This window comes from Pleurodeles waltl, chromosome 8, assembly GCF_031143425.1.
Source record: "Pleurodeles waltl isolate 20211129_DDA chromosome 8, aPleWal1.hap1.20221129, whole genome shotgun sequence".
In the NCBI taxonomy this organism is placed as follows: Eukaryota; Metazoa; Chordata; class Amphibia; order Caudata; family Salamandridae; genus Pleurodeles; species Pleurodeles waltl.
Genome location: NC_090447.1, coordinates 1,252,456,092 through 1,252,479,979, shown reverse-complemented (window position 1 = coordinate 1,252,479,979; position 23,888 = coordinate 1,252,456,092). Strand labels below are relative to the sequence as shown.

Here is a 23,888-nt window from a genome sequence, read left to right as displayed (position 1 = left end):
ATGGTTGGATTTTTGTAATTTTGATTTCATTTTCTTTATTAAGATTGCTCCTATTCTTCTAAAGTGGTTTGAGAATTTTCTTGTGTTGCGTTTTCGCTTTATTACTGTTTGTGTGCTGCATAAGTACTTAACTCAGTGCTTCTCATTTAAAACTGACTGCTTTTGTGCCAATCTACTGGAGGGTTGAGCGCAGGATTATTTAGTGACTTTTGTGGTTCACCCTGACAATGATTTTCATTGCTGCTAGCCTTCTTTCAGTCCAAGATGTGCAAAAATAAATGGTGTCACCCCAACACAATAGCAGATATTCTCATGTCTGACCTAATAACCCTATTGCAATTCCTCTAATCTGAAAATGTAATTTCCCAAATTTCAGACACCTCATTTCCAACCACCCTTTATTCAGCATGATTTTGTTAGGAGAGGTCACATAACACTTTCAGTATTTTGTCGTAGCCCACCCATGAGTCTAAGATTTTCAATTATGTTTCAGACTATACAGAAGCACTGAGATCACATTGATTGGTATTAGAGGTGGAGACCTTGCATATTTGTACATAGGACATTTTGTGGACAGATGACACATGGTCATATAAAATTGGAGGAGGACCTTGAAAAATTTAACAATGTTTCAGAGTTTCTTAAACATATTTCATAATGAATGAGGGAGCAGTATGTATGCCTCAATGGATCTAATATTGTATACAGTATGACCAAGAAGAGCACTAAAACAGCCTTCTATTTAACTGGCCACAAGAGTAGAAAATGGTCCCTAAGCTTGAAAATTAAGTGAAAACTCTTGTGATGGTCATTACATTAGAGCATGTAAAGTTCCATCCTACCAGGGTCATCCAATTGATATTGAAAGAGACTAGCAAAGTTCACAAAGAAATTCCTTAATCCTATTCACTAATCTAAGATTGAAGAATCAATTGACCTGAGCAGGTGTGTTTTGGACAACTTCCGAACAGTGCAAGCATGCACATATGAGAAGTTTATGGAAGCTCCTCTTGATTAATGCCAGAAATGTACCACTTCTATTTGTGGAGCACTTTATTTCACATCCAAAGCACTTGCAAAAAGGCTTGGTCTAGTCTTCACCCCAGAGTGTAGCCTCTAGCCAAGGAACAATGAATGACAGTGCCTTGAAGTCTTGGCCAGACTGGCAGTTCCCCGGTGGGCTGGAGCCATTACAGGCCAGTTTTAAAAGCAGTGGTCTGCTGGTGCTTCTGCCTCTGCCACTTTCTCCACCTTGTTAAGGTTAATTGTAGCAGGCATAGGGGGCTTCAAAAGAGAGAGCAAAAGAGGGTGACGGAGCGCAAGTGATTAGAGATAGGGAAAAGGAGGGAGAGAAAGGATGAAAAGAGAGAGTGAGGAGTAGTAGGGAGCATGGGTGTTTTTTGCCATGGCTGCTATTTGCTCCCCTGGTCTGCCTTGCTTAGAGTTTGGCAGACGGTTACTCCATCACAGACGTGACAGATATCCCTCCGCCGTATTACGATCTCCATAGGCTATTACGTATGATGGTGGACGGGCTATCCGTCATGTTTGTGATAGTGTAACTCCCTCCGCCAAACTCTAAATCCGGCCATTGCCTTGTTATTCAGCACACTGCAGCCCCTGTACATTTTATATGGCTATTTGCCTATCACTATTCCCACCTGACATGCTCTGTCAAGCCTTTCTCTAAATCCCTTATGTGGCCTGCCCCTTTTAACATAGGAGGACGCTAGCACTGCTGGCTGCAACTGTATCACTCCAGAACTTTTGTACAGTACTGCCCTGGAATGTCCCTGGCTCTGGTATACCCCTTTTTCACTGGGTTAACAGTCCCATATATGCAGGAGGGCAAGAGAGGAGCTCAGCACCCACATTCTTAGACTAGTAAGTATCAAGGCACAGTGGGTGTCTGTGAGATGAGTGATGGGTAGGGTGGTGCGTTAATGCGTAAGTGTACATGTAAAAACATGTTTGTTTCTCCACTACCGCTCACATGTGTGTGTACCTGAATATGTTTCTACCCATGTGTTTACCTTGGGCATTATGTGTGTGTTTTTGAGAGAGAAAGTGCTTGAGCAAATTATTGACATTCATCACAAGGCGGCCTGCTTTGAACATGGCTGTCACCCCAAAATATGGCCATCACTTGCGTATAATGCCAATTTCTCTTGACATGTGTGGAAAACGCTGGTATGTGATTGGCATCCATGGGCTTGGTGGGCATCTCTGTCAAATTTGCTAATTCTGGCATGGCATGACCTTCTGTGGAGTATGATGTCCATAACATACATTGGAAGACAAACCGTATTGTCCTCTCTGAAGTAGGGTAGACATTTCTAACAAATGCTAACTATCCTTGGCATCTGATGGCGATCTGTGAGGTATTTATACTATTATTTTTATAATCCACATGCTGCAGTTGCCAATGTTGAATACATTTTTTTATCTTTTCAGATAAAGCCAATCTGAGTGCTTATTTTCCATATAGACTTTATTTAAAGAAGTTGTCCTAACTGATAGTCAGTTGTCTTTCCCAGTGAATTTACACTGAAAGTTGTCTACCAGATTAACAAAATAGTACAGGAGTATTAAAACCTATTTAGGAATCACCTAAGTATTCCTCATTCCCCACTTAAGAGTTGTTGCATGTTACAGAACTTCTCCCACTTTATATTTATATGATCACTTAGTACATCTAATAGATCTATATCCGTTTCTTCTGTGGGCTTTCCGACGGTTTAGCAACCTTCAATATAGCTTTATAATATCTCGTTTCCTTGTGGGCTCTTTCGTCCTTCCATTTGATGAATCCAGTAAAGTTAATGTTTGGTTCTAGGAGCCTGACAAAGCCATCATTATAGAGGTCCTAGATATGACTGGTGCCAATGGCCTTTTCCAGGCTCTCAACATACCCCCACATGCTAAAGTTGATTGTAACAATGCAGTCTTTGCTAGGAATGCCTATACTTATATTTGCATTCTGTACAACCCTCCCGGGTAGGTGAGGTTAGTTTTTGTGTTGTTTCGGTACTGAGTCACCATCAGTACAAGTACTAATTTCATCTGCAAAAGTGATTTATGTTTCATGACAAATGAGGTAACAGCTTGCTAATCCAATGTGGTCAAGAATTTTCAAGTTAAACAACCTATTGCACTTTTTATGGAAAAACTCAAGAATATGTAAAGCAATAACACCTTATAAAAAGGGTAGGTAATTATCTTTCCATGAGCCCCCTGGTCTAATGCTTGCCTGGCCAATTTAAAAATGTAATGGTAACACCTGCATTTAAAATGACTGGAATCACATGTAAATTACTACTTGATGATGAACAGCTCTCCTAGAATCTATAGGAAGTCAGCTTTAGGTCCTTTTAATGACCAGACGATTTAACACCTATTAACCAGAGGTCTGACTTCGTTTTAGATTATTCAAGGGTCCCGAAACCCAAAATATTTTAATTTATAGTTCAGTGCTATCCCTTGAACTTAGTGACAGTGGCACGTTTACTGCCATGTTATGTCACTGATAAACTAACATCACCTTTAAAATCAAGTACTTTATCAATTTATGCGCACTCCAATTTCAAAATTCCTGTGTGCCGTCTAACTGCTACTTTATAATCTACAGCATTTCTCGTTGAAATGCTCTTTTTTGTACATAAAAATAAAATGATCTGCTTTTGGAAATTGGGGCAAAGGGTTTTGCCAATAATATTCTTCCTCTCCTCACCAATATATTTAGATAGATTTCTTCAGTCATGAGATGTTTCGAAATTATAAAAAATTCTGCACATACCCGCCTGTTAAGGGAGCCTTCACTTGACCTCAGTGACTTATTTAAAGATGATGTGCAGGCAAAATATCGGAGAAAAAATATAGGTCCTCATTATGTAATTGGCGGTAAAAACTACCTACCGCCGTGGTGACGGCTGCCAAAAGACCATCACCGCGGCTAACATCCCTCTGCCATAATATGACCACAGCTGGATTTCCACCACAAGAAGGGCAGAAATCCGGCTGGGCGATGTTGGCGGACGGTGTTAAGGTGACGCTGCTACCATCAGCAGTGCCACGCCAGTAGACCGCCGCCAGCCATATTGTGAAAAATAATATGGCCTGGCGGTGTTCTGCTGGTGGGCGCTGCTGACGGTAGCAGCGCCCGTTCCTTCCCCCGCCGGAAGACCCACTGGATTCAGGGAAGTCTGGTTTCCAGCAGGGGAGTGGGTGGGGAGTGTTGTGTGTGTGTGAGTGGGGCTGTGTGCATGAATGTGTGAGTGTGTGTGCATGCGCATGAGTGAGTAGTGTTGCTTGCATGTGTGTGTGTGTGTGCATGTGTGAGAATGCATGTATGAATGCAAATGTGAATGCGTGTCTGCGTGTAAGTTTGGATGTGTGTACGGATGTGTGCGTGAATGAATGGATGCATGTGTGTATGAATGGGTGTATGCTTGTGTGAGTGAGTCTGTGAATGCGTGGTGTGTGCCTGCGAGGGTGCATGCATGGGGGAGGATTAGAAGGGGGGAGAGTGGATGGAGAGTGGGTGGGGGTAGTATGGGGAGGGGTGGGCCTCCTACCAGTGACAGGGAAGGAGTTCCCTGTTACTGGTAGGGTCTACCGCCATGGTTTTTGTGGCATTATGAACGTCATGAAAACCATGGTGGTAGGCAGGGTCATGATGCCGCCACCGGGACAGTAGCGGCCCCCGGGTTGGAAATTGTTATCTCCAGCCCGGCGGCTGCTACCGCCATGGCGGTCGGTGTGGTACATCAGCGGGTTGGCTTCAGCCAACCCGCAAATGTGATAATGTGGTGGCATGTACCGCCAGGCTGTTGGCGGTACTACCGCCACATTGACACTGATCGTCCGGGTCATAATCAGCCACATAGTGGTGACAAAATATTGTGTCAGGATATATGCATTTTTTGTGTTGCTAATATCTTTGGCACTGAATCTAGGACCGAGGAGAAAGAGGGTTTTTTTGGGGGGGAGGAGTGTATGTGTGTTCCCCCTCCCCCGGCCAATTTCGGCCCTGGGAAATCCATCTCCCAGGTTCCAGCATACTATTTTGGGTGAAGGGCATGTGCACCACCTCCCTGGGCTGAATATACCCCTGGGACCCCATCCCCAAGGGCCCAGTGTGTTTTCAGGTGGAGGGGGACCATGCAGCCTCCCCCCAAGCTTTTTTGGCCCCATGGACCCCATCCCTCAGGGACTGGAGTGTTATTCGGGGAGTGGGGCACACAACCCACCTTCCTAGGCCATGGCACCTCCTAGTGGTCTGCTACTGGTGGACCTGAAATGATCGGTTCTTAAAACTGGAAATTATCAGTCGTAGATCCGCACCTGAGAAAAAACATGGCAGGGCAAGGAGCTAGGGCTGTTGGCACAGCCTGGCCCCTGCCTACCCCTTCAACCACTACAGTGGGGCAGGCAATGCAATAGTAAATACAAATAATTTAAAAAACATAAACTAACTTCATGGTCAACAATACGTCATAGGGTTGTAGATTCCTACACGTTTCTTCTATTTGCTTTATTTTGGTGAAAGCATTTAACAACCAGGCTCAGCTACTTTGGGGTGGGAATGAGAGAGAAAGAAAAAGCAAGAGAAAGAGAGTGTGTGTGTTGGTGTGTGTGTGTTTTAATGAAGTTACATTTAATCATATCTCCTACATTTGTCTTCCTGTGGCATAGATTCACCATGTAAAGGGTTTGGTCACATAGCTCACGTGCATGATCCTTAAGGAGACACATAGTCACATTTATATGCCTAGAAAAATATAAAGGTTTCTTCAGTTTTCAGGCAGACAAATGGTACATTCTTGCTCCAAGGGATAGTAAACCTTTATGGACCACATTAAAATTTCATTCATACCAAAGACTTTGACAGAAAGAGACGTTCCCTCAAGTCTGTCATATGAATGATACAATGTTGCAACATGTGGTAATACCACAAGCCTATTTACTATGGGTGAATCTAGGGACCATTCCAACAGGTCAAAATGGTTAGAACGAGTCCCCTCAAAAAAGCCCAAAATACAGGAATAATGTGTGAAAATGGTTGTGGTAACACCTATTCCAAAATATTATTCTCCTATTCCATAAGGATCTACAGGGGATTAGTTAAAATTATTTGGTACTTCAGCAATATGAAATTATGAATTCCCCAGGAATTGGTATTGTCGCAGGAGGTCATAATGAAGACAATATGTGATTACAATTTCTGTTGACTATCTATTGTGTTGTCCAGTGGAGCAAAGGTGACGTAGAACAGCAGATATTTAATATCAAATAGCGTTAGTCTATTTAAAGAATGCATTTATCACCAGTGGTGGCTGGTGGTCTTTGAAAGTGGTAGGGTGTAATACCTGCCGGGAGTTCTCCCTATTTTTTCAAAATTTGCCTCCCTCATACTCACTCACTCTCACATTTACTCTCTGTCTCTTCACACACACTCACATTCTCTCATTCATTCTCACTCATCTTCACTCTCACTCACTGCTACTCACACACAAACGTACCCATACTCACGGGTTCTCATTCTCACTTACAAACACACCTACTCACACTCACCCTTTCACTATCACTGACTACTGCTGCACCATTGACAGCTATAACACCCACTCTCTCGCACAATCTCCAATCATTCACTCCTTCAAACCCACACACACTCCTTCCCTCATATTCAGTTTCACTTATTCATATACATTCTCAAACTCGGATTCTCATTCATTTTCACTGTCATTAACACTCAGAAACACATTTACACACTCACTTTCAATCAATCCCATTCACTTTCAGTAACTCACAAACACAAACAGAGAAGCAACATTTTTTACTTACCTTTTTTTCCTTTACAGCAGGAATATGGTGCTGGACATAGGAACCAACAAGCCATGATTCCCAACGAGGAGCCAGTAAGCAGTCGGGCAGATTTGTGAAGGCAAAGATCCAACTCAAAGCCTCTCCCAGCTTATTGATAGGACTGTAAGCCCAGCCCTATAAGAAGCTGGGAAAGAGCTGAGAACCCTGCCCCTGATGCTCTCTATGGCTTCTCCTTGACCTCAGGGATGCGCTGATGTTTGCCCTGACCGCCACGTTTTAGCAGATATACTGTGCTGCCTGAGGCATGCATAGTATATCTGCTAAATAAAATGGACTGTGCCTATATAAGGGGACAATTGTTAAACTACGCCCCACAGCCATGCGCAGTCCTGACCTTCACCTACAGAATGCTGTGTTTTAACAGCAAACTGTAGCAGGATCGTGCCCCAGCCCTCCAAACCCAGTCCTTCTTCTGTCATCAGGAGCCTGGGGGCGAGTCCAAGAGGGCTGACCTGCACACTGGCAGTGTTCATGCAACCCCGTAATTCATGTTTTCATGAGCACTGCTAAATTACACAAGGTGCAGTGGGGGACTCGGAGAGGCACGGTGCAGAATGTGAGACCTTACAGGGGGCAGGGAGGCTGCACCCTGGAGCCCCTGACAGGGAGCCACTACTTTTCATCACTGAAATAAAGACTGCCCAACAAAAAAGCTGTTCTCTCCATTTTACTGATCAACGTTTGGAAGTATAAATTGGGGCTCCTCCTTGAAAATCCCACTGATTTGTGTTGTAGGCCCAGGCGCCAGAGAGCAGGACAAAGTTATTTATGTATGTATTTATGAAGCCCACTAAGTTATTTATGTATGTAATCAAAATGGAAGATGGTAAAGAGACATAATTAAAAAGATTGCTCTTTCTTCATTACCGTATTGCACAGTTTACTACAAAATACAATATAAATATTCAACTACAGCTTGTTTTCATTGTTCTTATTTAGGGATTTTGAAGGCAATCATATCAAGTCTTTGTCAAATTCCACTTTCATTACCTGCGGCGAACTCACAGTACTGTAAGTATGTTTGTGTATTTTTTCCATTTTAAATACCTGTGCTCATAAATTGGAGGCAGGAAAGATATGCAAAGCCCAATGTTGCAGGCCCTCTTTTCTTACTGCACCCTAGTAAAAGTGGGGGTCTCTGAAAGGGGCGTGATCTTTGTAATCAAGGCAGGTAGCTAAAACAAGTACATTGAATTTCTGTGATTTCCACAGTGAGCCACACAGACACTATTTTGGTTTCTTTCTGAGCTTTCTATTACTACGTCCAGATGTTACACAACATCTAACATACAGCTAAAAGAAGCCGGGACTATTGGCTTAGTCAATGGGTATTAACTGCTCAAGATAAATCAGAACCAACAATGTTTTTTTATTGTAAATAAATTGTATTGCAAATGTTTCAATTCTGAAAATTGTTGAGATTGTGTATTACCAATTACCGAAGTCTGTGGAAGGGGTAGTGTCCTTCAGAGGGTATCAGTCACTCCTGTCATGTTCACTTTGTTGAAAACGGATGCCCCTTTTCTTTCCACATCTTGTCCATCTGCATAGTTAGACTTCATCTCTTTAGTCTTCAGCACCCGCTGTTCAATCTCTCTTGGGTGCACTTCCTTGCATCTCCTTCACTTCACCACCCTCTAAACACCCAGAACATGCACTCACATGTAGCACTGCATTTTCTTTCACTTTCGTCTTGTCAGTATTGTGACAGAGCTGTACTTCCTCAATTCATATTTGCACAGAATCACAATTATACCTGGAATATGTGACCATTGCTTTGTGGGCTGCACAGAGAAGCCAAGGATTGGGTGCCCATGTGTTCTGACAGCCTCTTTGACCCCCTGACAGGCACTGTCTTCAGCTTCAACTTCAGAACTACTGAAGTTCAAAGTATGGCCAAAAACTAATATGCTACCCAAGAAAATGCAGAAACGCAACATCATGGAAACAGCTACCACTGTTATGGAATGCAAGATTAAATAAAGCATGTAAAATGTAAAAAATTAACTAAATCGATGACATAGATTACTTTAACGTTTTTACATTAATTGTTCAGACATCTATCAGTGTTTAACTCCTCATAATAAACTAGGGTCCAATAATTCAATAAAGATAGTAAAGCTGTCATATTTCGATCCTTAAGTATGTGTAGTGGCTCTTGTTAATCACTATATCACAAACTTCCTACCTTACCTCAAAACACTCACTCTTTGGTGGTTAGTTTGGTGTGACTAGTAGGTTGCAGTATGAAGGTGTCGAATTTGTAAAGTACTGTGTGTAAAAGTTAGGAGATGCGTTTGTGTTGTGCAGGGCCAGTCTTAGTGCTGGTGGCGCCCTATGCAAAAATGTTTGTTTGGACCCCTTAATGACCACCTCTGCCATGGGTTCCTTCACTGCCACCCTTTAACAGTGCCCCTAAAGTCTCCATTCCCACTCTCTCTCAGATGCATTTAATTAGTGTTATAGTGCCACTCATACCAGTGTGGGGGTGTCAGAGCACTTTACATTGCAAACACATTACACAGAGACAATCAATCATAGGTGTGTAAATCAGTGTATAAGAAATGTTACATAAGACGGAGGACTACAAGATGTAGGAGTCACATGTCATCCATTCTGGTAGACTGTATAGTTTAAGAGTGCTTGGTCTGGAGAAGCACACACTCAGAATTTAAAATGTAACCCCATGGTTGGGGGTTCTCTTTAATAATAAGAATTGATTTCTACCGAAATGAACCCTTTAGACAACATTAGGATAATAAAAGACTGGGGAAAAGTCAAAACGCTCTAATCTATGATTCGCAGTATGCATGTCGTTTTTTGACAGTTAACATCTTACTGTTATAAACTGGAAGTAACAAAAGAACATCTCTGACAAAAGTAGTAACCCACTTAACTCTCTGCATTATATGCACTTTCTTTGCAGAAGGCATATTAATCCTCTGACATATTTATTGTTGCCTGAAAATTGCTGGAGGCAAGGAAAGCCGCAGAAGGTGCTTTTAAAACCATAAAATACCTGTAAACACGGCACCCCCACCCGAAGTCAGCACCCGGACCAGTGGCACTGGTCACACCACTCTAGAGCCGGTCCTGGTGTTGTGTACTGGCTCATATCCTGCTCATATAATACCTGTGCAGCAAACCCTTATGCGTGGTATTTAGCACAAAGGCTCTATTGCACCAAGAGATATTTGTATTTTTTCTTTGCCATGTCTGTACCTTCCTGTGGGTAAGAACTTTCACAAATATACTTTATTCAAACTGTTCAAATACAAAAATGCCTGATCCGTCAGTATATGCAAGTGATGCTTCCATGTCCCTATTCTCATATATGATCAGATGCATTGTTATGATCGTAAACATCAACAGTGCAAAATAGTGGTCTATGTAGATGCACCACTTGTACTGTGCAAGCATTGAAAACTGATCTGTTCGAGACTAAATCTCGTCTTTCCTGCTTTGCCATGTATCAATCAGGACATCGGTCCTCATGTTGGCAAAGGGGAACTTGTATCGCTTGTGGAAGAAGACCATAACGGTGATATGCACTTAGTTGAAAGCAATGCAGATGCAATGATGTTAAACACTTCTATTTTAAAGAACCCCAATAATTTTATGGCCACTGGAATTAAATGTTAAAACATTTCTAGGTCCAGAAGCTAATCCTATTTACAGCTGTTCGACAGAGTATAATATTGGAATATAATGGATGAACTATCTTCCAACCAAACTGTCATTATCAAAATATCAATAAAGTAGGTATATATAGATAAGTATAGGTTTACTACTCTTAACTCAGCATATATGTATCTTGATTATATGTATATCTTTAAGGAACATGGATATGAAGTGAAGAGTAGTAAATATATACTTCCCTATATTACACAGTGGCAGTCACCACTGAATGGTTATGGCTCAACTGCATTTTTTATAGACAAGGGATTTTTTTTATTTGTCTGTAACGTTGACTCTCATAGAAGGATCTGCACCAGACATGGCATTTCGTTAGTGTAGACAGTTAAGGTCTGGCATTCGAAGCTTTGTGCAGACTCATGGAGAGGAAATCATTTAAGGGGGGGGGGGGTGTTAAAAGAGTGTTTCCCATTTTAGATCCCATAGGAATGTTTGCATACTGCTAAAGCAAAACTGCTGCATGGCTTACACAAAACTAAGCATGGAAGTCAAACTTAATCAGAAAATACTTTGTGGTGCATTCCTATTTTTAAAGCAAGCACCGGTCTTCAGTGTTTTCTCTTACTCTTAAACTAGCAAAATTGAGTGGGACTGTTGTACACCAACATGCCTGCCTACACATGTGGCTGAAACCCAGGTCACTGTAGAGCCAATGGTGACATGAGGCCTGTTTCATTTTCTGCTGAGGCCATGACAATGAGCGAGGCATATTTGGACATTAGAAACTGTAGCTATGAAGGCTGTGGCCCTCATTACGACTTCGGCAGTCTTTTTGCAAGACCGCGGAAGCCGCAACAGACCGCCATATTTGGAGTTGCTTTGGATTTCCACCCCTTTATGGGTAGAAATTAGACCTCATCGGCCTGGCCGACAGAGGAAGAGAGGCAGTTCCACTGCCAGCACTGCCACGTCAACAGGACTCCGTCTGCCGTATTACGATGTGTAATATGGCGCAGTGGTGTCCTGTACGGTGGTGTGGTGCTGGCGGTGGCAGACGCCAGGACGCATCCCATCCCGGACAACTACCTCGCTGAAACAGGTAAGTGGATCATCTAGAAAGGGGAGGTGGGGGGTTGTTGGGTGCATGTGTGTGATGTGTGCCTGTATGTGTACTGGTATGGGTGTGTGTGAGTGTGTGTGTGCATGCATGTGTGCGTGGAGGGTGTGTGTGTCCAAATGGAAGAAGAGGGGAGGGGAGGTGGCAGGGTGCAAGTGCATATGTGTTTACATGCAGAGGGGTGGGGGTATCTGTCTGAGTGTGTGTATTTGTGTGAATGGGGTGAGTGCATGTATGTGTGCGAATGGGGGTGTCTGGATGTATGTGTGCGGTTGGGGGTGTGTGTCTGCATGTATGCAAAGAAGAGGTGGGTGTCTGTGTGCGAGTGAGTAGATGTGTGCATTGGGATTAATGCAAATGGGGTGTCTGTGTGCAAGTGTGCAGATGAGGGGTGTCTGTGCAAGTGTGCGGATGGGGATGTGTGCAAGTGTGAGGATGGGGGGTGCAAGTGTGCGGATGGGGGTGTGGGCAAGTGTGTGGATGAGGGGGGATGTGTGCATGTATGTGTATGCAGAGGGGGAGTGTGTGAATTTATGCAAGCATGGAGAGGTGGGGGTGTGCATGAATGTGGAAGGGGATGGAGGTGGGAATCATTGCGGAGGGGGGTGCGTATATGTGATTGCGAGTGGGGGGGTGTGTTGAGTGGGGTGTGTGTATGTCAGTGTGAGAGCTGGTCGGGATGTTTGTATGGATATATGCGGTTGGGTGTGGGGGCTGTTTGCAAGTGTGTGGATGGGTCGGAGGTGTCTGCATGTGGGTGGATGTGTGGGGGTGATTGTGCCAGCAACAGGAATGGGGATTCATGGTGGGGCGACTGCCACTAAAAGCCTGGCGGCTCGCTGCCTCCTAATACGGCAGGCGGCCTTAGGCCTGCCGCCGGCTCAGAGGAACTCACCGCTGGCCACGGCGGTCTGATCAGACCAGCGGGATAGGGGGCGTTGTGTCAGTTTGGCTTCGGCCAAACCTCACAACTCGTAATGTGTCAGTCTTTACCGCTGGGTCCGTGGCGGTTATACCGCGAGTTTGGCAGTGTCATGACTGCCAAACTCATAATGAGGGCCAATGTTCCTAAACTTTTATTATGTTAATATTTTGAAATATTTTATGATTGGTTCATCACTTGAATATATTTTTCTAACACAGAAAATATTTTTGCTTAGGGTCACCATAATCCTAAAACTGTATGTGTGCCACTGGCAGCTGTGACTTAAAGTTAGTTGGCTATGAGTAGCTATAATTACATAGTCAGTGATAAACATATACATACATTTTCCCTTCTCAAAAGGTGGAATTATATTGTACATTTTTTGCACCATATGTAGACAAAACCAAGTTGAATATTACAACTGGATATGTGTAAAATGCACTTCTGGAACACAAACATATGCTAAAATGTCATAACATTTATGTGTATTCAGTTCAGTGTGCATTAATATCTGAAAAAGATATTTATGTATTTCATGGTTTTTTAAAGCGTTGACAAGAACCATAATGGGTGCCAAAGTTGCACTGAGCATTTGAGAGATATCCAACAGTGTTTCCATTGAATAGTGTCTATGTGAATGTACACATTTCTATACAAATTTACAGTAGTTCACACAGAAGGTTCGAAAGAGTGGGTTCTGACAGGTGGTCAGAGTACTGAGGGGCATATGTATAAGCCCCTAGCGCCACCTTGAGCCACATTAGCGTCATTTTATTTGACGCTAATGTGGCCCAACGAGGCCAAAATCCTTGCACCATATTTACAAAGTGGCGCAATGCATGCATGCACCATTTTGTAACCCTTTGCACGTATGAAAAGGGGGTGTTCCCCCGTTAGGGCAGCCAAACAAATGGTGCAAGGAAATCTAACAGATTTCCTTGCGTCATTTTTTACGGCACTTTTAACACCTGCTCAGAGCAGGCGTTAAAAGGGGGCTTCCATTATTTATATTGGGCCCCTATGTACGTCAATAAAAATGACACTATTGCCCCCTACCCTGTGCCATGGTGCACAGTATCTTAGATACAGCGAACACATGGTGGCGGTAGGGGGGCACAAAGGGGCACAAGGAAAGTGGCGCTACACTAGGTGCAGCGCCACTTTACTTAAATATGCCCCTCAGTGTCTCAGGCCCTCATTAAAACCATGGTGGTCGGTGTTAAAGTGGCGGTAATACCGCCAACAGGCTGGCGGTAAAAAAATGGGATCATGACCATGGCGGAAAAAGCCAACACAGACAGACACTTTAACACTCCGACCGCCACGGTGGTAGAAACAAACACCGCAGCGGTAACCGCCAACAGACAGGCGGAAGACAATGTACCGCCCACTGTATTACAAGGCACCAATCCGCCAGCTTTTCCGGGGCGGTACCAACGCCATCAAAAGCACGGCGGAAACAGTCTGTGGAACGGAAACCACTCACCTCTCGACACCCAACGAGGAACCAGGACGCCATGGAGCCCGAGTTACAGGTGTTACCAATGTTGGTTTAACGACCACGGTGAGTACTGCACCTAGCACACAGGTGAGGGGGGAGGAGAAAGAGAGTGACACACAAATGCAAACGCAAAACCGCCATCCCCACCCTCACCCACAACACCATACACACAAATACATGCATCAACATTACATTTACACCCTGTAACCCTCAAGAATAACGCAAGGACCAAATTAATTGATTGTAACGAGTGTAATCATCAAAAATCCAGATGGGGAAACAGGTCTGTAAAAGATCAAAATATACAAATATGTACAGCAACTACACAAGTCCGGATAGTGTTTCATTCATTGTCCGTGGACCATTGTTCCCAAAATGCATGGGCGAAGCCCACACATGATACCTGCCTCAAAACGGAGAGAACACTGCAGGGGCATCAGGTTGAAAATAAACAGGCACCTCAGGGGGAAGGGGAGGGGGGCACCTCAGCCGGATGAAGGGACGACGCCACTGCTCCACGAGGGGGCTCCATGCCCACAAATTGGTCCTGGGGAGTGCAAAGCCACAGTCTCACAAGTCTCACAAGTGGGTGGTTTGCCCACTGATTGGTCCTGGGGAGTACAAAGCCACAGTCTCACAAGTCTCTCAAGTGGGTGGTTTGCCCACTGATTGGTCCTGGGGAGTGCAAAGCCACAGTCTCACCAGTTTCTCAAGTGGGTGGTTTGCCCACATGCTCTGGAGGGGCATGGTGCCCAGAGTGCTTCATCCTGCCAAGGACTGGGGTAGTGGATGCTGTTCTCCACTGGTTCTGGAGGGGGCATGGTGCCCAGAGTGCTGAACATGGTGTGTGGCAGTTCCCATTCCCTCACCTGGGTGTGTGTGCCACGAGATTTTCTGGGAACAGGTAGCATGATACTCCATGGAGGCAGAGACACACTCTACCCTGCAGCAACTTTGCTTCCAACTGCTGGTACTAACAGTGCTGGTTGTGGTGCCTCATGTAGTCTGTGCAGGGTCCAGGACGTCTCCTGCAGCCTTGGACGGCTGCCCACTGGGAATGATGTTCATGTCGGCTGTGGTGGCACTGTCTGTGCACGTCACGGGGCAGGTGGCGGTGGTTGCGGCGGTGTCTGTGGCGGAGATGCTGCCGGTGGTGCATGTGTCAGCACCTGTGGAGGGAGACAACAGGACGTCTCCTGCAGGCTCGGACAGCTGCCCACTGTGGATGATGCTGGGGACTGTTGCAGAGGCAGCAGACGTGCAGGTGGCAGTGCAGGTGGGGGTGCAGGTGGCGGTGCAGGTGGGGGTGCAGGTGGCGGTGCAGGTGGCGGTGGTTGCTGCGGTGGCCACCGCCGTACAGGTTGCTGTTCTGTTTGGCAGAAGGGGTGACACCAGTCCCACACCCGAAGGCTCCGTGCCCTGAGCTGACTTCCCTTTAGCCTTGTGTCCCTTCCCCACCTTGGAAGTCACTGCTGGGACCTTGGCACTGTCCTCTTTTGTCTTGGATGAGGCCTTGCTAAGTGGTTGGTGCCGCTTTTTCCTACACCATGTGGGCCCCTTCTTCACCTTGGCAGGTGGCGGAATAGGATGATCCTTGGCCTCACTAGGTGGCACACTGGCAGCCCTGATGGGTGCTGCCCGCGATGTTACTGGACTTGCAGGGACACAGTGCTCGAGGATTTAGTGGCGGAGGTGCTGGGCTGGGATCTGGACATCCTGGCCCTAGGGGAAGGATGGGGTGAGGTGTAGGGAAGAGGTCAATGTTATCCAGGAGAAGTTTTTTAGACACACTGGGACGGGAAGATGGAGGGGGTTTGGGAGTGGAGGAAGAGGTAGTGGTTGTAGGAGATGTACATCTGCTGAGTTTGGGTGAGGGTGCATGGGCTGGAGGCTGTTGTGAGGTGGATGGCTGTTCAGTGGGTGTGTGCCTGCATTTGTGTAGTTTGGGAGGAGGGCTCACAGACACACTGGGAGAGGTCACAGGGGACGTGTGAATGGTAGCGGGGGTGGTGAGTGCACGTCAGCGGTGTGTGGTGATGGGCGTGCTGGTGATGGAGGTAGTGGCTGAGGATGTAGTGCATGCACGTAGGAGTGGAGGCGAGACTGGGAGGGAGGAGGGGAACGTGGAGGAGGGGGACACAGTGGAGGCAGTGGATGTTGGCGTGTCTGCATGGGGATGGTGCTTGTATGAGTGCCTGTAGGATGTGTGGTGCTTATGTTTGCCATGTCCACTCTTGTGTGTTGAAAAGTGTGCATGCTGAACTGATGGTGTGCTTGGGATAGGCTGAGGTAGAGGGGATTGGGTCTGGGTAGTGGAAGTTGGAGTGGGAGGCTGGACACAGGGACAATGGCTGCCATCAGTGCTGAGGCCAGAGCCTGAAATGCTCTCTGTTGTGCTGCCACGCCAGAATGAATGGCCTCCAGGTATGCATTTGTTTGCTGCAAATGCCTCTCGACACCCTGGATGGCATTCAAAATGGTTGATTGCCCAACAGTGAGGGATCTCAGGAGGTCAATAGCCTCCTCACTGAGGGCATCAGGGCTGACTGGGGCAGCGCCTGTGGTACCTGGGGTGAAGGAGATGCCCACCCTCCTGGGTGAGTGGGCACGGGAACCACCTTAAGGAGCTGCTGGGAGAGCGGTGCTGGTAGGGGGGGTGGCGGCTGTACCTGTTGATGCGGTGGGCACGGAGGTGCCCGCCACTGCAAGGGAGCTCCCATCAGAGGAGGAGTCGCTGGTGTATCCTCCTGTCCCCGTCGTGGAGCTCCCCTCGCCCTTCATCCTACTGGTGCCTTCAGACTCCACACATTCACCCTCCTGGGCCATGTGGGTTGCAGCTCCCTCCTGCTCCAGTGCCAATGCTCCTCCGCCAGATGATGCTAGTGCACACAAGGACAGGGTGACAAAACAAAAAGGGGAGGAAAGACAGAAGAGACACATGGTCAAGGCCTGCAACAACACCACCGTTGGCTGACACAACACACAGGGAGCAGCCCTATGCACTAGCCCATGCACTAACAGTTCAGGGGAAAATCACATGCCCATGGGGGACTCTGCCTAGACCCATTTGATCCACACCTGGAACCCACAGGAGCCTGGCTAGGTGTAGAGGGCCACTACCACTTTTGGGTTTTGAGTGCCACTGAACCTGCCTAACAATGGATCTACCCTGGCACGTTTGCCCTGGCCTAGGGGAATCCACAGCCCACTTCCCCCACCCAGAAACCTCATAAAGCGTGCAGAGTCAGCTGAATGAGACTGTACTCACCCCCTTGTGGCTGCTGTGATGCCCTCAAGCGCCCATCCAACTCAGGATATGACACCGCCAGGATCCGGTACATCAGGGGGGTCATAGTGCGACGGGCACCCCTTCCACGTTGGGAAGCCATCCCCAGCTGGGCCTCCGCCGTCTTCTTGCTCCAGCGGCGCAGGTCCTCCCATCTTTTGTGGCAGTGGGTGCTCTGTCTATGATAGATCCCCAGGGTTTGAACTTCCTTGGCGATGGCACGCCAAATACTCTTCTTCTGGTGAGTGCTGACCTAGAGGAAAAGTGAAGTAAGAATGGATTTTACTGCCCTGTCCGGTTCGTCTTACTCATTGGCCACAAACCTCCCACCCAGGCCCAGAAACACATACACTGACCATCCTCACATGCTGGCCTCTGCCCCCGTATCTTCCATCCACGCCACTCCATACATTCATGTCCCATCCATCATGCTCACAGTGTACTCACCTGTTTGTCTGGAGGACCGTAGAGTAGCGTGTACTGGGGAGGACCCCAGCCACCAGGTTGTCCAACTCCTCCGCGGTGAAGGCAGGGGCCCTTTCCCCGGACACTGTAGCCATTGTCGCTTCCAGACTCAGGTCACAGCAGCACTTGCAGTGTAGGTCCTCTCCTGTTGAAGGTCAGGTATCAAGTGAGTGAACAGATAGAAAACGGCAGTCACATCCGCGGCGGTGCATATCGTCACTGCCGGCGCACATCATCATTGGTTCCTGGAACCCATAGGGCCCAATGATAACCAATGCTGATTTCCGGCGCGGTCTTCGACCGCCTACTTCGATGCAGAGCAACGCCAGCGCACTTACCTCATTTCCCCTTGTCCATCCTTACAGGTCAGGCAGCCGCCATTTCAGGGGGGCACATAGCAGGGCAACTAACTGCGTCACAGCACTTTTGGCCTGGAATCCGGACATACAGCGCAACACACCGATGACATCACGATTGTTATAAACTCCCTTGTGAAACCTATGTGGTGTATGACCCTCTGCTCACCCTTCTCCTCCATAGGGCACGTCCGCTGGGGCAGATGATGAGATGGTATCATCCTCCGGTATACAGACCCCTGGTGGACCTGTCGACAATGGAAGACAGACACATCATTATCACCTACAGACTTGATCGTGCCACAATCCATGAACTGTGTGCCCAGTTGGAGCCAGACTTGATGTCAGCTATCCGCCATCCCACAGGAATCCCCCCTCTAGTGCAGATCCTGTCAGCACTCCATTTCCTGGTCAGGGGGTCCTTTCAAACAACAGTGGCCATGGCATCAGGGATGTCACAGCCAATGTTCTCTACCGTGTTGTCCAGAGTGTTGTCTGCCCTGCTGAAACACATGCGCAGCGACATCGTTTTCCCTCAGGTGGAGGATTTGCCGAAAGTGAAAGGTGACTTCTATGCCCTGGGACATATCCCCAATGTAATTGGTGCCATTGATGGTACACATGTGCCATTTGTCTCCCCCCATCCCCCAGGAATGAATAGGTGTACAGAAACCGCAAAAGCTACCATTCCATGAATGTGCAGATAGTGTGTTTGCCAGACCAGTACATCTCCCATGTGAATACCAAGTATCCTGGCTCAGTGCATGATGCTTACATTTTGAGGAATAGCAGCATCCCTTATGTGATGGGGCAACTCCAGAGGCACTGTGTGTGGCTAATAGGTGAGCCCAAGGTCCCAACACAGTTGACATAGGTGTCTGGGTATGGGAGAGTCCCTAAGGGTTGGTGTATGTCTAACAGTTGTCCCCCGATATTTGCAGGTGACTCTGGTTACCCCAACCTGTCATGGCTACTGAACCCAGTGAGGAATCCCAGGACAAGGGCAGAGGAACGCTACAATAAGGCACATGGGCGAACTAGGGTGATAATTGAGCAGACTTTCGGCCTCCTGAAGGCCAGGTTCCGGTGTCTCCATCTGACAGGTGGCTCCCTATACTACTCACCGAAGAAGGTGTGCCAGATCATCATGGCATGCTGTATGTTGCAAAACCTTGTCTTGAGACGCCATGTGCCTTTTCTGCAGGAGGAGGAGGCTGGAGATGGCCGTGTGGCAGCAGTGGACCCTGTGGAGAGTAAAGATGAGGAGGCAGAGGATGAGGATGAGGACAACAGAACTGCAGTGATACGTCAATACTTCCAATGACACACAGGTAAGAAGTGTAACTTCACATTTCATTGACAGTTTTGTGTTTGACATTGTCACTGGCAGGCTGTGAATTTCCACTTCTATGCCCACTCACTGTTCCCTTTGGCAACTCTTTTTGCAGATGTCGGTGCCCCAATATCGCTTCTGGTGTAATCACTGCAGCCAACTAAAGGTCTTTCCTATGTATACATTACTGTAGAGTTGAATTGCAAAGTTTAAATCTTGTTAAGCAAATACATACTTAAATCATTTGACATACTCCATGCTTGTATTTTTTCAAAGGGTGTTTATTTAAGTGCTAAGAAGTAGAGGGGCACGTGCAATGGGCTGGGGTGATGATGGAGGAAAGTCCAGGGTAGAGTCCAATCTATTGCTAGCACAGGTGCATTGTCCAAGGGGGTTAGGAAGGGGAGCAATGGTAGTTCAAGGTGGATAGGGTGACAGAGTGGGACACAAGGGTGACATTCAGGAGAGTCTTATTTCCTGGTGGGGTCTTGACAATAGTTGCTGGCTTCTGCCTGGCTCGCAGGGAACATTTGCAAGGTGGTTCTCCTTCTGCAGGGGAAGGGGTGCTGGTGGCCTGTTGGTCCTGTGGTGGGGCCTCCTGTCCACTAGCGGCAGCGGATGTGGAGGGCTGTTCAGTAGTCTGGCTAGTGTCAGGAGCACGCTGGTGTGACACTGCCTCCCTCATAATGTTGGCCACGTCTGCCAGCAGTCCTGCAATGGAGACCAGGGTGGTGTTAATGGACTTCAAGTCCTCCCTGATCCCCCGGTACTGTCCCTCCTGCAGCCGCATGTTCTCCTGCAACTTGTCCATGGTCTGGCCCAGCGTATCCTGGGAATGTTGATATGCTCCCAGGATCACGGGGACTGGGCCTGTCCTCCCCCTGGCACACAGCAGTCCTCCCAGCTTCCCTGTTGTCCTGTGCCTCTGTCCCCTGAACGGTGTGCCCACTGCCACTGACCTCAGGTCCCTGATTGTCTTGGGTATGGGGGGTGCCCTGGGGTCCCTGTAGTAGTGGACACACTACTGATTGACGTATCCTGGGGACAGAGGTATTGGCATGCTGGGTGGGTGCTGTGGTGGTGTTTCCTGAGGAGGGAGGCTCTGTGGTGGTGTGGGACTGAGCCTGGGTAACCAACTGTCTGGAGGTCCCTCATGGGCCTGGTTGGTCATCCAGATCCAGGCAAGCAAAGTTGCTGTCATCACTGTGGGCCTCTTCTGTGGGGGGACTGGATGTTGCTGGCACCTCTTCTCCAGTGACATTGGCTGGGATACCTGTGGGGATGTATATGCAGCGTTATTATTTTGGTGTGTGACATATTGTGCATGGGTGGGTTGCCCTCTACGGTTGTTATTGCCCTGGTACCTTTCACTTCTGTGAGTTGTTATGTGGTGGGCTAGGTGATTCTCTAGTGTGCATGTTTTAGTGATAGGTGTCCATGCAGGGCTGTGAGTGGTCTCCATGCATTGGTGGTGCATGCTGGGCTTGGCATTGGGATGAGTGGGTTGTGATGGGGGGGGGTGTGGGAGGTGGTGGAGTGATGGGAGTGAGGGTGGGGGTATGTGATGGCATGCAGGTAGGAGGGGTGATAGTTATAGAAAATTGACTTACCAGAGTCCAGTCCTCCTGCTACTCCTGCCAGGCCCTCAGGATGCATGATTGCCAAGACTGCTCCTCCCATTTTGTTGGTTGTGAGGGAGGAGGCGGGGTCCACCGCCAGTCCTCTGTACAGCGAGTTGGTGTCTTGCTGCAATGGAACGCACCTTCCCCCGTAGGTCGTTCCACCTCTTCCTGATCTCATCCCTTGTCCTTGGGTGCTGTCCCACGGCATTGACCCTGTCGACGATCCCCCGCCATAGCTCCATCTTCCTAGCAATGGATATTTGCTGCACCTGTGCTCCAAATAGCCGTGGCTCTACCCTGATGATTTCCTCCATCATGACCCTTAGCTCCTCCTCAGAGAATCTGAGGTGTCGTTGTGGATCCATGGGTGTAGTGTGAGTGGTGTGGGTGAGGGTGTGTAGGGTGATGTGTTAGGGTGTGTGATGTAAGGTGCATGGGTGGTGTATAGGTGATGGTGTTATGTGGCTCTGGTTGTATTAGTGCTCTTGCTGTCTCTCTCTGTTGGTAATGGTTTGTATTTGTAAAGGGTTGTGGGTAGTGTGTGTGTTTTATAGTGGCGTGGGTGTGTGGGTGTGCTGTGTGTATGGGTGTCAGGTGTGTGTAGTTTGAATTGTCCAATGTGGTATTGTTTTGTATGTGTGTGCATTTTGAGCGCAGCGGTTTGTACTTCCAATGGTTTACCGTGGTTGAATGTCCGCCATGGTGATTTGTGGGTGATAATGTGATGGGCGTAGTTCTGTTGGCGTAACGGTGTAGGTTTGGATACCGCCAGTTTATCACTGACCTTTGGTGTGGCGGACTTGTGTGTGTGGCTGTATAGTGACGGATTGGTGTGTGTGTGTGTGTCATAATATAGTGAATAGATATCCACTGCGGCGGCGATATGTTGGCGGCAGTCAGCATGGCGATAACTGGGATTTACCGCCAATGTCATAATGAGGGCCATAGTGACTTGGGAGGAACTCTATAGAACTGTCTTGAGCTCCACAAATGCTCCTATTCATTTACCTGCAGATGTGACTACTGATAAAGATGATTAGATCCTTTGCAAGACTAGCTAAACCTGTTTACCCTTCTAAGGCTATATACTCGCTCTTACTTACAAAGCCATTGGAATATTCAAGGGCTAGATATAGGAATACTAAAAGGATCCATGTTATAAGAACACATTGTTTTCTGCAGCAAATCAGTGCATTCTGGATTTTTATTTTATTTTTTTATTCAGTTCAATTAAACAAATCAGGCTAAAACACCTAAAAACAATGACTTGTAAAATAAAATTAAAAAAAAGGAAATGTAATGTTGTATCCCAGTAACATACAGCCATCTAATATTCAAGGTGATTTTCTCAAAACAGAAACAGATTCATCGGGTCCCTTATGAAGTGACCAACACAGTATAATTGAGAGGCCTTTTTTTCCAATCTCATGACAGAAGTAAGAAAAACTAATGGCTTGATTTAGAGTCTCGAGGATTAAGTTAGCTCCGTCAGCATGGCAGAGGACAATATCTCTGACATCCTAAGGGACCTCAGCCTGCCAAATTCATAGTTGTCTGCTGGCCCTGTGACAAGAACTGCTGTCATGGCGGTTTCTGTTATGGACAAAACATTTGAAGACCAGTAAAGTCAGACACGATGGCAAGCTAGCAAACGTTTTAAAAAACAAATAACTCTGCACTCTAGGAATTCGTCTACCAGGGTGATGGGGTATTATTTGTTTCCTGTCCCCTACAGCCAGGTTTTACTCTAAATAGTATAGCTGGTAAAAAGACCTTCCTTCAATGTCCTGTACTTTGTGGGGCCATCAGAGAATGCTTTCTGCTGAGAAGCCAAAAGCAAAGGAATGGGACTATAATAAATTTAACTGAATGTCATTGGAATACAAATTGATTTTCCCATGAAATCAGATAAATGCATATAGACATTAAAGACACAGAAGAAAAGGAACTATGAGATATTTTTATATATTGACTTTATTACAAATATAGTGAGAAATAAGATAGCATGAACAGTGACATTTTGTTACCACCATTCTTATGAACTATTGATCGATCATTTCACAGTTCCGCTTTCATATTCAGTTTCCAGACAGAGGACGTGGATCTACTACTGAGGTTTCAGATCTGATTTAGGATGTTTCTCTTTCAAATATAATTTTTTAAGCTGTCACTCATACACAGCCTTTGTGATGATGCATTTCACAGCAGTAGTAACTCCAAGTAGAAACAAGGACACAATGAAGCATCAGATCTCAGCATATGGCTGTCATCAGCCTTTCTGAGTAGTCATCAGACACAGATGAAAGGGAAGCCCTCCTTAGAAACTTTGACACCGTTAACAAGAGAAACCTATGACATGCTCCTTATTTACTTGTACCATCTACCCTATGTCATCATTCTGGAAGAACTAATCATTAGCCCTTTGCTAAAAAGGACCTCACAAAACGTTTTGGGTAACTTTTTCTCCATTCTCCCACACTTCAGTTCTGGGTCTCCACCCTCTATTCTCTATCCACATGAATGCAGCCTGTATACTCTCATTGTGTAAGGAAGCTGTATCGACTCTACATCACATCATTCAAAGTGCATCCCACTGGTACATGCACTAAGACTTTCATCACACAAGGATTCTTACTACTACGCACTTAGGGGCATATTTCCTAACGGCTTGTTTTGCCCTCGTGTCAAGCAAGGTGACACAAGGCACACAAGCCCTTAAATGGGATTTACTAAGCCTTGCACGGCTTAATAAATCCAGAGTA

At 46.7% G+C, this 23,888-nt stretch overlaps 1 protein-coding gene across 3 annotated transcripts in view; it reads left to right on the top strand.

Annotated features, from left to right (window-relative positions):
• The window catches only part of RXFP2 (relaxin family peptide receptor 2), a 932,621-nt gene that overhangs the window by 744,785 nt on the left and 163,948 nt on the right, over positions 1–23,888 (top strand). For all 3 annotated transcript variants that reach the window (XM_069205573.1, XM_069205574.1, XM_069205572.1), the window contains one exon: positions 7,825–7,896. In XM_069205573.1, coding sequence (XP_069061674.1) covers positions 7,825–7,896 — 72 coding nt within the window. The remainder of the gene's footprint in view (positions 1–7,824; positions 7,897–23,888) is intronic.